Raw genomic sequence first — 15,516 nt, forward strand, 5'->3', positions numbered from 1 at the left:
AACATTAATTATATACCATTTTCCCTCTGACTCTTCATGTCAAGGATTGGGCTTCCTGAACTTTACTGAGGAAGAAGGTCATAAAGCACAGCTCTTGGAAAGGATCTTCTACACTTGATGCCTTTTATTTTGTATTCCTAGTGACTAACTAGTTTCTATTACATAGTAAGCACTAAATAATAGTTGAATATTCATCCTTCTGAAAAATCTATTCATCTAGCATCTTGAGAATTATGAATTATGGAAAGTATGTACAATATTTATACTTCATCATATAAGACTTTTTGCTTAATAATTTGCTACATAAATGGCGGGCATCAATTTTCATTTATTTGATGGACCCAATGATAAGAGTGATTTTTATCACCATTTTGTTTTACTTTCATTAATGCTGATCACATTGTCTCTACACCTTCTCATATATGTTCCTTTTCATCCACCCAGTGGATCTACCCAACTAGCTAGAAACCATCTTTTGGTTCTCATTTAAAAAAAAAAAATTAATGTTTTTTTATACCACCATCATTTCTCAATATCTCCATCTCTGATCCCCATCAGAGAGATAAGTCATCCCTCTTAACAGTAGATAAAAAAGAGAAAAAATAGTTTAGCAAATCCAGCTAACAGATCCACCAAGTCTAGCAGTATATAGGAATATACTTATAACCATATTCCCCCACCTTTGAAAAGAAAGGAGAAAAGTTCATTTTTCATAACTCTTCTCCAGGGCTAAGCTTGGTCATCATAGTTATATACCATTCAGTTTTTGTTTTTTGTTTACATTGTTGTGGTAATTGTTTATATTTTCCCCCTGGTTCTGCTTACTTTGCATATATGTCTTCTCACATTTCTCTAAATTCTTTTTTTTTTTTTTAAGCTCTTAATCCCCCCCATTACATGTAAAAATAGTTTCCAAAAATTTTCAAACACTATTAAATCTCAGATTCTCTCTTCTCCCTCTCCCTAACATCCCATCCCACCTTGAGATCATAAGCAATCTCAGATTTTTACATGTCCAATCAAGTAAAACATTTTTCCACATTAATGTTTTTGTGGAATGAAACTCAAATAGGAAAAAACTGAAGAAAGTGAAAAAAGTTTGTTTTGGTCTGGATTCAGACTCAGTTTCTTTTCTCTGGAAGCAGATGGCATTTTTTATCATGAGTCCTTCAGGATAGTTTTGGCTCATTGAAATGCTGAGAATAGCTGTCATTCATGGTTATTCATTATAAAATATTCCTAAAAAGTACAGTCTTTTGCTGGTTCTGCTTATTTCATTCTGCTTCAGTTTGTGTAAGTCTTTCCAGGTTTTTCTGAGATCCTCATGCTTGTCATTTCTTATAGCACAATACTATTCCTTTGTATATATTATTTATTCAGCCATTCTCCCATTGATGGGAATCCTGTCAGTTTCCAATTCTTTGCCCCCCCAAAAAGAGCTGAACGTTTTGTAGGTCTTTCCCTTTTTTGTTTATCTTTTTGGGATACAAGCCTAGTAATGGTATTGCTAGGTCAAAGTATATATATACTGTTTTATAGCCCTTTGTTCATAGGTCCAAATTGTTCTGAATGATTGAATCATTTCACAACTCCCCTAACAATGCATTCCTTGACCTTGGAGTTTTGGGATTTGACTTAATATTCCTGTTAGTTATCTTTTGGGGATCCTTTTCAAGAGGTGATTGGTGGATTCTTTCCATTTCTGTTTTATCTTCTGGTTCTAGAATATCAAGGCAGTTTTCCTTGATGGTTTCTTAAAAGATGAGGTCTCAACTTTTTTTTTTTTTTTTTTGCTTTCAGGTAGTATAGTAATTCATAAACTATCTTTCTTGGATTTATTTTCCATATCATTTGTTTTTCTCATGATATATTAGGCATTTTCTTCTATTTTTTCATTCTTTTGACTTTGATTTTTTTCTTGATGTCTCATGGACCTTCCACTTGCCTAATTCAAATTTTTAAGGCATGATTTTCTTTTGTCTTAAAAAAAAATCAATTAATTATTTTTTGAGGGGCCTTCGCCTTCCGTCTTGGAGTCAATACTGTGTATTGGCTTCAAGGCAGAAGAGTGGTAAAGGCTAGGCAATGGGGGTAAGTGACTTGCCCAAGGTCACACAGCTAGGAAGTGTCTGAGGCCAGATTTGAATGCAGGACTTCCCATTTCTAGGCCTGGCTCTCAATCCACTGAACCTTCCAGCTGCCCCCAAGGCATAATTTTCTTGAGTGAGTTTTTGTACATTTTTTAATTTTCATTTGGCCAGTTCTACTTTGGAAAATGTTCTTTTCCTCAGTGAATTTTTGTGCCTCTTTTCCCAAAGGATCACTTCTGTCTTTCAGGAAGTTTTTCTCTTTAGGGCATTTTTGTATGTCTTTTTCCATTTGGCCAACTCTGCTTTTCAAGGAGTTCTTCTCTTCTCTGGATTTTTGTACCTCTTCCCCCCCCCCCCCCCCTTAACCCTTACCTTCTGTCTTAGAATCAGCATTATGTATTGGCAGAATAGTGGTACGGCTAGGCAATGGGAGTTAAGTGACTTGCCTAGGGTCACATAGCTGGGAAGTATCTGCTGTCAAATCTGAGCCCAGGACCTTCCATTTCTAGGCTTGACTCTCAATCCACTGAGTCACCTAATTGCCCCCTTTTTGTGCCTCTTTTATCAATTGGTCTATTTTGCTTTTGAAGGTATTAATTTCTTCAGTATTTTTGTGCCTTTTTTAACCAAGCTATTGACTTTTTTTTTTAATGATTTTCCTATGTCACTTTCATTTTTTCCCTACAGTTTTTCTTCTACCTTTCTTAGTTGATTTTTAAAATCCTTTTATTGGGGGGGCTTTGGATGTAGCAGTATTAACTTTGTTTTTTTTTTTTTTCTGAGTTTGTGCTACCCTGTCACTAAATTGCTTTTTTTGTTGAGTTTCTTTTTTTTTTTTTTTATGTTATTTGCTCATTTTTCAGCCTTTTCTTTAAATTTAAAAAACTATTAAAGTTGGACTCTGTAACTGTGGTGAGGGGAGTACTGTTCCAAGCTTCAGGTTCTTGCCTTCAGAGCTGGCACTGGGGATCTATCTACTTTCATTTCTTCCACAGTGACATGATGTAAGGAGAGCTGTATTTAATACTCTCTGGGTCTGGCCTCTGGTCTTTGAGTTACCACAAACACTCATTTACCCCTTGGAACTGTGACTAGGGTCCTGTTCCCCTATGACTGCAAGTGCTGTTGTGTGTTGGTGCTCCTCCTTACCCTGGAACTGGGCCCCAGGACTGTGACCTGGTCTGTGTATGGGCAATGTGTTAAGAGTCTTGCACCCAGAGCTGGTAGAGGGTCCCTGTAATCTCTTTCTGAGCAGTTGTCTGAACACCCCCACTCCGTGCCATGGTGGCTGCTTCAGTTGCAGCCTTGGTGTGTGGTCTGGCCTGGAATGCTGTGCTCTGCCTCTACCCTAGTGCACCAGATTCCTCATGCAGGCTTCTAAGTTGTTTTGGGATGAAAAATTACTTCACCTTGTCTTTTTGTAGGTTATGCTGGCCCAGAATTTGTTTCAAGGCATTAATTATATCATTGCTTTTTGGCGGGGCAGAAATCAGATGGGCTTCTGTACCTTCTCTGCTATCTTGGTTCTGCCCCTAACATTATCAAACTCCTCTAAGTTCCTTATACTCATCCTCTTCTTTTGGTATAATAATATTCCATTACATTCATTCTATTCCTCAGTTGTTGGGCATGTACATTGTTTCCAGTTCTTTGCTACCACAAAAGGTGCTACAGTGAATATTTTTGTTTCCGTTTTCTTTGAGTTCTTCTAATCCTTTAAGATGATTTCTAGCAGTACTTATCTAATATTTCACTGTATTATATGTCTTATAAAATTATGCCAGAATTTCTACTTATAAAAATGTTTTTCCCTTTTCTCTTTTTGATTAAACTCCTAAAAAGAGGACTAAGGAGGGAAACTTGTTTCAAATATTTATATGGAAATGAACAAAAACCAAGAATTTAAACCAGATTACAGACATAACTTCACAATGTTCATGATATTTCAAGCATCAATAAATGTTTTTCTTTTGGTCTACATATTATCTCTGCTTGTAAAAGACCCTAGTAATTTGGAGTCACTTATGTGGTTTAGTGAATTGAGAGCTAGTCCTAGAGATGGGAGGTCCTGGGTTCAAGATTAGCCTCAGACACTTCTAGCTGTGTGACCCTAGGCAGGTCACTCCCCCATTCATACCTTACCACTCTTCTGCTGGAACCAATACATAGTATTGATTCTAAGATGGAAAGTAAGAGTTTTTATTTTTGTAAAAAGAATCCTAGTAAATTGTTAGTAATACTACTAAAAGACAATTTAATTATAAAACATGTCAAGGTGAAAGTAATTAAAATAATAAGGAAAAGCCATTTAGATACTATATGTCATTTTGATCTCTGCTTTTTCTCAAGGTTGTCCTCAATTTATAAAATATCTCATCATCATAGAATGTGATATAAACATATATTCTATCAGTATATAGCAAAACTAAGATTTATAGTTTGACTTTGATGGCCTTTATAGTCTGGATTGATTTGAAATATAGCAAACTGTATCCAGTATATGATATTCTTAATTATACTTCCTTTATTCCTTCTTCCAAAAAGTTTTAGTTAGTAATTCTTGGACCTATAAATCAGAGTTAAGTAGGTTCATAGGAAAGCCTTTTTTGTTTCTACAATGGGGTTGAAATTGTCTTCTCTTTTGACTGACAGATTTTTTCCCCCTATATAACCTTTATCATGGTAGACAGTTGGACTATCTTTGTGCTAAAGGATCATTGAAAAGTAAGGTTTTAAGGCAGATAAGTGGCACAATGGATAAGAGCTCCAGGCCTAGAGTCAGGAGGACCTGAGTTCAGATGTGACCATACCCATTTCCTATGTGTGTGACTCTGGGCAAGTCACTTAACTCCAGTTACCTAGCCTTTGTAGCTCTTCTTGATTCTAAGGCAGAGGGTAAAGATTTGAAGAAGAAAAAAGAAAAAGTAAAGTAAAATTTTGATTATACATTGCTTTTCTTTCCTTTCAGCTTCTCCTCTTAAGAATAATGATGAAAGTTCATTGGACATTTATGCTGGGCTGGATAGTACTCTAACTGGTAAGTTTGAAGTATAAAATTAAATTTTTGAAACCCATTTTATGTTCATCTGTAAGACATGATCTCTAACTCTTTGCATATGTCTTATATCATGAATTGCATTTGAATTATTTGTATTTTTTAACAAATATGACAAATTATCATAATTATTCCATGAATTATGATCTTTGGCACTTAAGAGAATAAATAGGAGAAAAGCAGCCATATTAGTAGACCAAATATATATAAAGGTTTTCTATGCTAGAGGAGAAATACTTGTGAGGAAGCTAAAGAATGATATGCAAAGTATCTGAAGGAGAGGAATTTATTAAATTGTGGAAATTAACTTGGACCTTACTGATATTTCCCAAAAGTCCCAAGGAACACTTTAGGTTTATTAACTATTGGCTTACTATTTTACCTATGTAATACTTAAAAAATAAAATCCTTACCTTCCTTCTTAGAATTGATACTAAGTGTCTGTTTCAAGGCAGAAGAGTGGTAAGGGCTAGCCAATGGGGGGTTAAGTGATTTACTCAGGGTCACAAATCTGCAGGTCAGATTTGAATTTAGGAACTCCCATCTCTAGTTCTGGTTTTCTATGCACTGAGCCAACTGGCTGCCCACTTATGCAGTATTTAAAAAAAATTCTTTTCATTTATATTTCCTTTTATCATCATAATAGTTTCCCCCAATATCCTTCCCTGTTTCCCTTAGAAAGCCACCTCCCCTCTAACAGTGATGGTGAACCTTTTAGAGGAGTGGGTGATGTGAGAAATATCCTCAGTACATGTGGAGAAGGGCAGGGGAGCAACCCAGCCCACTTCTTTCTGGCTTTCTAGTAACAACCTGGTGAACTCTGTGCTGGGGGGATGGAGCACATATAAATAGAGAGGGCTCTTTAGTGTCCCTGGGCATGTGTGCCATAGGTTCTCCACCATAGCCCTATAACAAATAGTATTTATTAAGACAAGTGGAGTAAAAAATCAGCACAAACTGATCAATACATTGAAAAAAGCCTGAAAACATTTAAAAAAGGTTTCAACACCTTCATAAAGGTCCTCCTGTACAGTTTTTTATGTAAATCATCTATGCATGGATTAAGGGCATTCTCATAAGGGAATTTATTTAGTAGGGAATAAGCAGTCCTTCTCAAGTAGTATTTTATAATGTAATATGTCTTTACCATCTCTCAAGCAATTGAAATATAGAATGTAAGATATTATTGTGTTTATTGATTGTGAAAAAGCATTTGATTTGGTAGTAGTAAGAAGCCTCATCCTTACATCAAAACACTTGATTCCATGAAAGACAAAAAAATAGATAATACACTTTTCAACATCCCTCTAATCATAAACGTCAGATAATGTATTAAAAGAATGTGCTTTCCAAACACATTTGCCAGGGTAAAGTAAGAGACCCATTATAGAGCCCAAGTTGAAGAGAGATTCTCTGTGGATAGTGAGACTTTAGATTGTTCTTGTTTATGAATGACACAGCGATGCTTAAAACCAAAAGATTTTTCACTAAACCAGCCATCCACACAGAAAAAGTCAAAGTGAAAGAAGAACGTTTTGCCCAGATTCTGAAATCCTTTCGTAGGGAGAGCCAATAGAGAATGGCTGTCAATTCGTATGTCTGGGATAAACAGTAGAGATAGATAATGAGTTGGACCCAAAAGTTAAACCGAAGGAGGAGAAAGGGCTTCATTGTCTTTGTGAAAGTCAAAACTTCTTTAATAATCCTATCATTATTGCAAAGTCTATCTTTTTTTTTTCAGTTCTTCAATAATATTTTATTTTTTTCCCAGTTAATGTACAAACAGTTCTTGGCATTCATTTTCTAATGTTTTGAGTTCCAAATTTTCTCATCCCTTCCATCTTCCCTCCATGAGATAGTAAGCAATTTTATATTGGTTATACATGTGTTATCATATAAAACATTTCCATATTTGTCATGTAGAAGACGACACATAAAAATGTGAAGAAAATAAAATGAACATGAAAAGATTAAAGTGAAAAATGGTATGCTTTGATCTTCATTCAGTTCTTTCTCCAAAGGTAGATAGCATTTTCATCCTGAGTCCTTTCAGATTATCTTGGATCATTCTGTTGCTGAGAAGAGCTGAGACATTCATAGTTGTATATTATATGGTATTGCTGTTACTTTGTACAATGTTCCCTTGACTCCCCTCTGCATTATAGCATAATAGAATTCCATTATAATCATATACCACAATTTGTTTAGCCATTCCACAATTAATGAGTATCCCCTCAATTTCTGGTTCATTGCTGCCAAAAGTAGAGCTGGTATAAATATTTTTGTACAAATAAATCCTTTTCCCTATTTTTTTTTATCTCCTTTAGATACAGAACTAAAATTTTATAGCTCCCATGGCATATAACTGTTCTCCAGAATGGCTGGATCAATTCACAAATCCACCAATAATATATTAGTGTCCCTATTTTCTCACCTCCCTTCCAATATTTGTTACTTTCCTTTTCTATTACATTGGCCAGTCTGCTAGGTAGGAGGTGATACTTCAGAGCTGTTTTAATTTGCATTCTTTAATCCGTAGTGATCTGGAGCATTTTTTCATATGACTATAGATACCTTTAATTTTTTTTCATCTGAAAACTTCCTATTCATGTCCTTTGGCCATTTATCAATTGGAGAGTGATTTGTATTCTTATAAAATTGACTCAATACTCTGTATATTTGAGAAATGAGACAAAGGCCTATCTTTTTAACAACAATATTCTACTGGGGGAAAGTAAGAGAATAAGAATTTATATAGTATCTGCTACGTGCTAGGCACTTTTCAAAGCACTTTAAAAATCTTATTTGATCTTTACAATTGTCTTGTAAGGTAAAAGCTATTATCCCCATTTTACAATTGAGAAACTGCCTCAAACAAGTTAAGTGACTTGCCCAGGGCCACATAGCTGGTAAGTGTCTGAGCCTGGATTTAAATATAAGACTTCTTGACTCCAAGCCCAGCACTCTGTCCACTGTGCCGCCCAACTGGTATTGCTCCATGGCAGTTAGAGCAGATTACAATAGTCTCCGAAGAAATAAAAATTAATATCAGGCAGAGGGTAATGGAGAGGCTCCTGGTAGATGTAAATAGGCAGCAACATAATCAATGAAGATATTTTTTAAAGGAGAATGATTTGGGTGTATAGTTGTTGTTCTGCTGGTGCCTGTGTACTATCAGGATAAAGCAGGGAAGGGCTGTGGCTTTTTGGGAGATTCTCTGTGGTATACTTTGGGGAAGACTTGCATGAGATGGGCAGACAAGCATGAATTACAGTCCATGGAAGAAACTTGAGCATTAAGTTTAGGTATAGCCTTAAGTAAATATTTCCTTGGTTAATTGATTACTTTGTAGTAAAAATTAACACAGACTTGTGATTACATTGAAAAAATAAAATAAAATAAAATAACTCTTGATATAGGACCAAACATCTTAACCTCTGGTCTTATTAGGCTATTATTAAGTTTGAAAAAAGTGACAGGTTTAGAAATCAGTGAAGTTGGGAGGACTTTAGTAATGTAGTCATTTTTCTATTATATGACCTCATATTATAAAGATGTAATGTTTACATTTAATACATCAGGTAGCAGAATGTTTATAGTACACTGAATTCTGTTCAGTCTATCTTCTAGCAGTAGTTAGTAATCATCAAGGAACCTACTAGGGCAGAGAGAGGACCAGAACATTTTTGAGGTCTTTATCATTTCTGAACTTCTGTGAAGAAGTTCTGCTGCTCTTTGGTGGTATCAGTGAAAGTCACATTTTGATAGGCAAAGTTATATAGTGAGGAGAGTTCTAGATTTGGGTTCAAAGAACTTGAGTTCAATTCTTGAACCATAATTCCACTTACTAGCTATGAACAAGTTATTTGACCTCTCTGAGTATCAGAATGAGGAAATTACAAAGGAAGAAAATTCATAAAACAGAGATAAGAGTAGGTATATTGCCTATCTTACAGGGGTTTTGTAAGGATCAAATGAGATTTTATGTATACCCATATGACACATATGCATATATACATTTAAATACATTCATGTAATATGTAAATATATTTGTGCACACTATAAATATTCCATGATATAACCCTCATTTAACTTTTTTTTTTTTTTATTAATCCTTACCTTTTTTTATAATATCAATTCTAAGATAAGAGCTTCCAGGGCTAGGCAGTCTGGATTAAATTACTTGCCTAGGGTCACACAGCTAGGCAGTGTCTGAAGCCAGATTTGAATCAGATCTTCCTGACTCCAGGCCTGGCACCCTATCCATTGTACTACCTAGTTGCTTCCACATTTAATTTTGGCAAACATCTAATTCCAGAAGGCAATGTCTTATTTCTTTGGCCTGTTTGTAGAAGTGTTTCTTGTCTTGAGACTGGTCTCCTGGCTTTCATCTGCATAGTCACTTCCTGGCAAAAAAGTTTTAAATGTTTTTATTGAGGTGTTTAATTTTTTTTTCTGACATAAACACTCATTTCCCTGAACACAAAAACAGTTTCTATGTGAAACAGAATATCAGCTCTACATTGCTTGCTTTTTTAAAAGTTATATAATAAATTATACGTTACTTTCAAAATTGTCCTGCTTTTCAGTACTTCCTTCTGATTTTTTTCCCTTTTTCTAGAGTGCGATAAAAATATTCACTGACCCTCTTCTTTTGGTGTTGCTATTGGTAGCCTCCATTTCCTTCTCAGTCCTTATTAACTGAAAGGAAGGAAAACTCTTGTAACAAATAAGCACAGTCTGGCCAGACAAGTCCACTCAGTCAGTGGTCATGTCTAAATCTATTTGCCTCTCATCTTGTCTCCTTCACATCCCTGGCAGGGGGTGGGGAACATGTTTCATTTGGAAACCTGATTGCTTATTACACTGATTATAGAATTCTTTTTCAAAGTTGTTTTTCTTTATAGTGCTAATGTTCTAATATATGCTATTCTTTTGGTTCTCACTTCACTTAGTTCTTTCTGCAACTCTGCATCCTCAAGATTTTCTGAAATCATCTGATCACTTAAGCTCTTTAAGTTTCAGTTTCTTCATCTGGAAAATCAAGATGTTACAGTTGATAACTTTTTTAAATTTAAAATTTATCTCATTTTTTCAATTACCAAGCATTTTTTTTTTAAACCCTTACCTTCCGTCTTAGAATCAATACTGTGCATTGGTTCCAAGGTAGAAGAGTGGTAAAGGCTAGGCAATGGGGGTCAAGTGACTTGCCCAGAGTCTCACAGTTAGGAAGTGTCTGAGGCCAAATTGAAATCCAGGACCTCCCATCTCTGGGCCTGGCTCTCAATCTACTGAGCCACCTAGCTGCCCCAACCCCCAACCCCCAATCATTTCTTAAAACAAATCCTTACCCTCCATCTTAGAATCTATATTGTGTATTAGTTCTAAGGCAGAAAAGGGGTAAAGGCTGGGCAATGGGGGTTGTGACTTGCCTAGGGTCACATAGCTAGGAAGTGTCTGAGACCAGGTTTGATCCCAGGACCTCCTCGACCTGCCTCTGCATTCACTAATACTGTCCTTGACAGATGAGTTTAAACAGGAAAAATTCATGCTGGTCATTTTATCTTTGTCAGGATATGAATAGCATTTTTCTTCATCATTCCTCAAAATCATGATTGATTTGTCATGTTGATCAGCTCTTAAAGTATTTCTAAATTGTTCATTTTTAGAGTACTGATGTTATATTTTAAATTGTTCTGGTTCTATGTATTTCTCTCTGTATTATTTTATAAAAGACTTCCCAGGTTTTCTTTGACACACTTTCATTATTTATAGACCAATACTATTACCTTACATTTGATTATTGTGCTTTACTCAGCTGTGTTTTAATTGATGGGACAATCTTTTAGTTTCCAGTTCTTTTCTACAGAAAAAAGAGTTGCTATAAATAATTTTGTATATATAGGATCTTTTTTTGGTATATATGATTATTATGATGTGACTTTTGAGTTCTTCTCTAAGTCTTTGTTCCTTATGTTCTATGAACTTAGTTTCCTCTAGACTTCAATAGCTTACAAAATAACTGGTATTTCTAGTTCTTTGTAAGGTAGGGTAAAATCTCTGTATATCATAATACTACAATTAATTGACATCATCTACAAAGGTTTAGAACCAATAAGTAAGCCAAAAAGAGTCTCCGAGTAGCCAGAATTTATCTCCCTGAGTACATACACTGAAACTCATGCTTTCTTTCAGACTCACTTAGGGCCCATTAAAAAAAAATTATATGTAGTTTTGACAAGGTTTGTTTTTGATGTCTCAGATCAATTTTGTTGTTTGGGATATAGAGCGAACTGGCTAAATGTGAAAAAAATACACTGACAATAGCTAGAAGTAACAGTTAACAATGAAAGAATATATTGAAAAATTATAAAAGGAGACAAGAAACTTTATTTTTTTTATAAAGATATTTTATTTTTACTAATTATATGTAATAAGAACTTTCCACATAAGTTTTCTGAAGTTAAATTATCCAAATTGTCTCCCTCTCCCCTTCCAGTGCTGATAGGCGATTTGATCTGCATGATTATCATGCAAAATCTATCTTCATATTGTTAATTTTTGTAAGAGAATAATCATGTAAAACCAAAACCTCAAAACAAAAATCCAAATAAGCTTAAGCAAAAACATCACATGCTTTGATCTGCATTCCTACTCCTGGAGGTGGATAGCATTCTTTGTTATAAGTCTCTCAGAATTGTCCTGGATCATGGTATTACTGATAATAACTAAGTCTATCGCATTCAATCAATGCCGCAGTATTACTGTTACTATGTATAGTGTTGTCTTAGTTTTGCTTATTTCACTCTGTATCAGTTCATGTAGATCTTTCCAGCTCTTTTTGACATCATCCTGCTCATCCTTTCTTATAGCATAATAGTATTCCATCACCATCATGTGCCATAATTTATTCAGGCATTTCCTCAATTGAGGGACATCCTTTCAATTTCCAAATCCTTGCTACCAAAAAAAGAACAGCTATATATATATATTTAAACTTCCTTTTCCTCTAAGCTAAGACTTTACAGATGAAGAAATGAGGGAAATATGGTTAAGTGGCTTGCTCAGGGTCACATAGTAAGGATCTGAGGCCAGATTTGAACTCAGGAACTCATCTTCCTGACTCTGCTCTCTTTTTCCTTGTTTAAAAACTTAATAAAGTCATTTTATTGTTCTGGAGGTTGGACTGAACAGTTAAGTCCCCTTTCCTAAAATTCTGTGATTCTATAATATGTTTTTCCAAGCATGATCAAATGGGTTAATTCAAATATTATTAATTTTTGTTTCAGATAATTCTTCTAAACTCTGCCCACCATCAAGGAATTGCTTAGATTTGTATGAGGAGATTTTGGCTGAAGAAGGAACTGCAAAGGAAGCAACGCATAATGACGTATGCATTACTATTTTAAATTTCATAAAACTGGTTTTTATGATCCTTGAAATACAGAATCTATTTTAAAACCAAACTCTTTTCTGACTACATATTGTTTCAGATTAGATATAATATAGATGAATAGATGCCTGATTTTCTGTTCTTTTTCATAAGAAATGTCATTTTATGTATCATTTTTTGACTCAACCTGTAATAGCATCAATTTATGTATTTCCCTGATGAGGAAACTCCTTTTTCCAGTACAGATCAACCACTGTTGATTAAGTTAGAGACTTAAGTTACTTGGGGCATTGAGAGGTTAAGCAGTTTGCCCAGGATGACATTGTCAGCATGTTCCAGGTTCTTCTACCTGCAAGGCTGACTTCTTCTATTTATATGATGCTATGAAAATTTTTTTTAATTAAATTATTTATAACTTGTTTATCCTTAGTAAAATAAACTGACTGCAAATATTCTAGATTATAACCGTTGATTTTTTTTTTCCCTCATGATTTGTCAACTGAGAAATTTTAACGTATATGCTGAAATATGTACTGTACTATGGGAAATGATTACAGGGAGCTAAATTAATGATTTCTTTCTATACTTACTTGAATTTAGACATTTAGGATAAACTTGATGCAGTCAACAAGATATTCTATTTGCTAGACCTTCTTATTCTAAATTACTGATCTTTTCAAATGTTTCTTAATGAACAGAATCCTTCATTATGCCATTTTTCACACGTATTAATTTATTTTTTTATCATTTATTAATATTTATTTTTTGAAAAGTTAACATGGTTACATAATTCATGCTCTTACTTTCCCCTTCACCCCTCCCACTTCCCCCTTCCCCCCCATGGCAGATGTGTATTTCCACTGGTTTTAACATGTGTCATTGAGCAAGACCTATTTCCAAATTGTTGATCATAGCATTGGTGTGGTAGTTTCGAGTCTATATCCCCAATCATGTCTGCCTCAACCCATGTGTTCAAGCAGTTGTTGTTCTTCTGTTTCCACTCCTGTAGTACTTCCTCTGAATGTGGGTAGCGTTCTTTTCCATAAATCCCTCAGAATTGTCCTGGGTCATTGCATTGCTGCTAGTACAGAAGTCCATTACATTCGATTTTACCACAGTATATCAGTCTCTGTGTACAATGTTCTTCTGGCTCTGCTCCTTTCACTCTGCATCAATTCCTGGAGGTCTTTCTAGTTCACCTGGAATTCCTCCAGTTTATTATTCCTTTGAGCACAAAAGTATTACATCACCAGCATATACCACAATTTTTTCAGCCATTCCCCAATTGAAGGGTATACCCTCATTTTCCAGTTTTTTGCCAACACAAAAAGCGCAGCTATAAATATTTTCATACAAGTCTGTTTATCTATGATCTCTTTGGGGTACAAACCCAATAATGGTATGGCTGGATCAAAGGGCAGGCATTCTTTTATAGCCCCTTGAGCATAGTTCCAAATTGCCAGCCAGAATGGTTGGATCAGTTCACAACTCCACCAGCAATGCATTAATGTCCCAATTTTGCCACATCCCCTCCAGCATTCATTACTCTCCCCTTCTTTCATTTTAGCCAATCTGCTAGGTGTAAGGTGATACCTCAGAGTTGTTTTGATTTGCATTTCTCTTAATTATTAGAGATTTAGAACACTTTCTCATGTGCTTATTGATACTTTTGATTTCTTTATCTGAAAATTGCCTATTCATGTCTCTTGCCCATTTATCAATTGGGGAATGGCTTGATTTTTATACAATTGGTTTAACTCCTTGTATATTTGAGTAATTAGACCCCTGTCAGAGTTTTTTGTTATAAAAGATTTTTTCCCAATTTGTTGTTTCCCTTCTGATTTTGGCTACATTATTTTTGTTTGTACAAAAGCTTTTTAATTTGATATAATCAAAATCATTTATTTTATATTTTGTAATTTTCTCTAACTCTTGCTTGGTTTTAAAATCTTTCCTTTCCCAGAGATCTGACAAGTAAACTACTCTATGTTCATTTAACTTATTTATAGGTTCCCTCTATTATATTCAAGTCATTCACCCATTCTGAGAACAACTGAGACCTCAGGAGCCACATGTATTAATTTATAAGAACACCAAAGAAAGTTTTTAAATTTGAATTTTTTTGTGTGTGTTTATAGCTGCAGCTTGAGTTTGGAAAGTGTCAGAAGCAAGTTAAAGAGCTACTGAAGAAGTGTAAAGAAATACAGACACAGGTACACTATAGTTATCATATTTTTGAATTTTATTCTTGTGTATTTTATATAACTACCAAGTGCTAGATTTGATTTTAGAACAATTTAAACAGATATTTTTGGTTTCTTCTCTCCCTCCCTCCCTTCTTAGAATCAGTTCTCAGTATTGATTCCAAAGCAGAAGAGCAGTAAGGTCTAGGCATTTGGGGTTAAATGACTTGTCTAGGACTATATAGCTAGAAAGTTTTGGTAATTTTCAAATGAGTTATAAAAATCTGATATCTGAGGCATCACTCCTTTGCTCAAGAAGTTTTCAATAGTTTCCTCTTGTCGTTAGGATAAATTATTAACCCCTTTTGATTACTAAAGCCCTTCACAGTTTGACTCCCTCTGTTTCCAGACTTATTACATAGTGCTTCTTTTCATGTATCATATCTCAATCACATTGGTATACCAACGTTGTACCTATACATGACCTCCCAGTTCTTGTCTCTCTGCCATGCCTAGAATCTATCCCTCTTCACCACCACTTCCTAAAATCCTGAGTTTCCTTCAAAACCCAGCTTAAGGGCAGCTGGGTAGCTCAGTGGAGTGAGAGTCAGGCCTAGAGACAGGAGGTCTTAGGTTCAAACCCGGCCTCAGCCACTTCCCAGCTGTGTGACCCTGGGCAAGTCACTTGACCCCCATTGCCCACCCTTACCACTCTTCCACCTATGAGTCAGTACACCGAAGTACAAGGGTTTAAAAAAAAAACAGCTTAAGTGATGCTTCCTAAAGGCTTGTCAA

General features: G+C 35.1%; 1 protein-coding gene across 2 annotated transcripts in view; it reads left to right on the forward strand.

Moving 5' to 3' along the window:
• Nucleotides 1-15,516, forward strand: part of CASP8AP2 (caspase 8 associated protein 2) — a 52,444-nt gene that overhangs the window by 12,255 nt on the left and 24,673 nt on the right. For both annotated transcript variants that reach the window (XM_044674179.1, XM_044674180.1), the window contains exons 3-5: nt 5,059-5,127; nt 12,435-12,535; nt 14,677-14,751. In XM_044674179.1, coding sequence (XP_044530114.1) covers nt 5,059-5,127; nt 12,435-12,535; nt 14,677-14,751 — 245 coding nt within the window. The remainder of the gene's footprint in view (nt 1-5,058; nt 5,128-12,434; nt 12,536-14,676; nt 14,752-15,516) is intronic.

Source organism: Gracilinanus agilis, chromosome 4 (genome assembly GCF_016433145.1).
Source record: "Gracilinanus agilis isolate LMUSP501 chromosome 4, AgileGrace, whole genome shotgun sequence".
In the NCBI taxonomy this organism is placed as follows: domain Eukaryota; kingdom Metazoa; phylum Chordata; class Mammalia; order Didelphimorphia; family Didelphidae; genus Gracilinanus; species Gracilinanus agilis.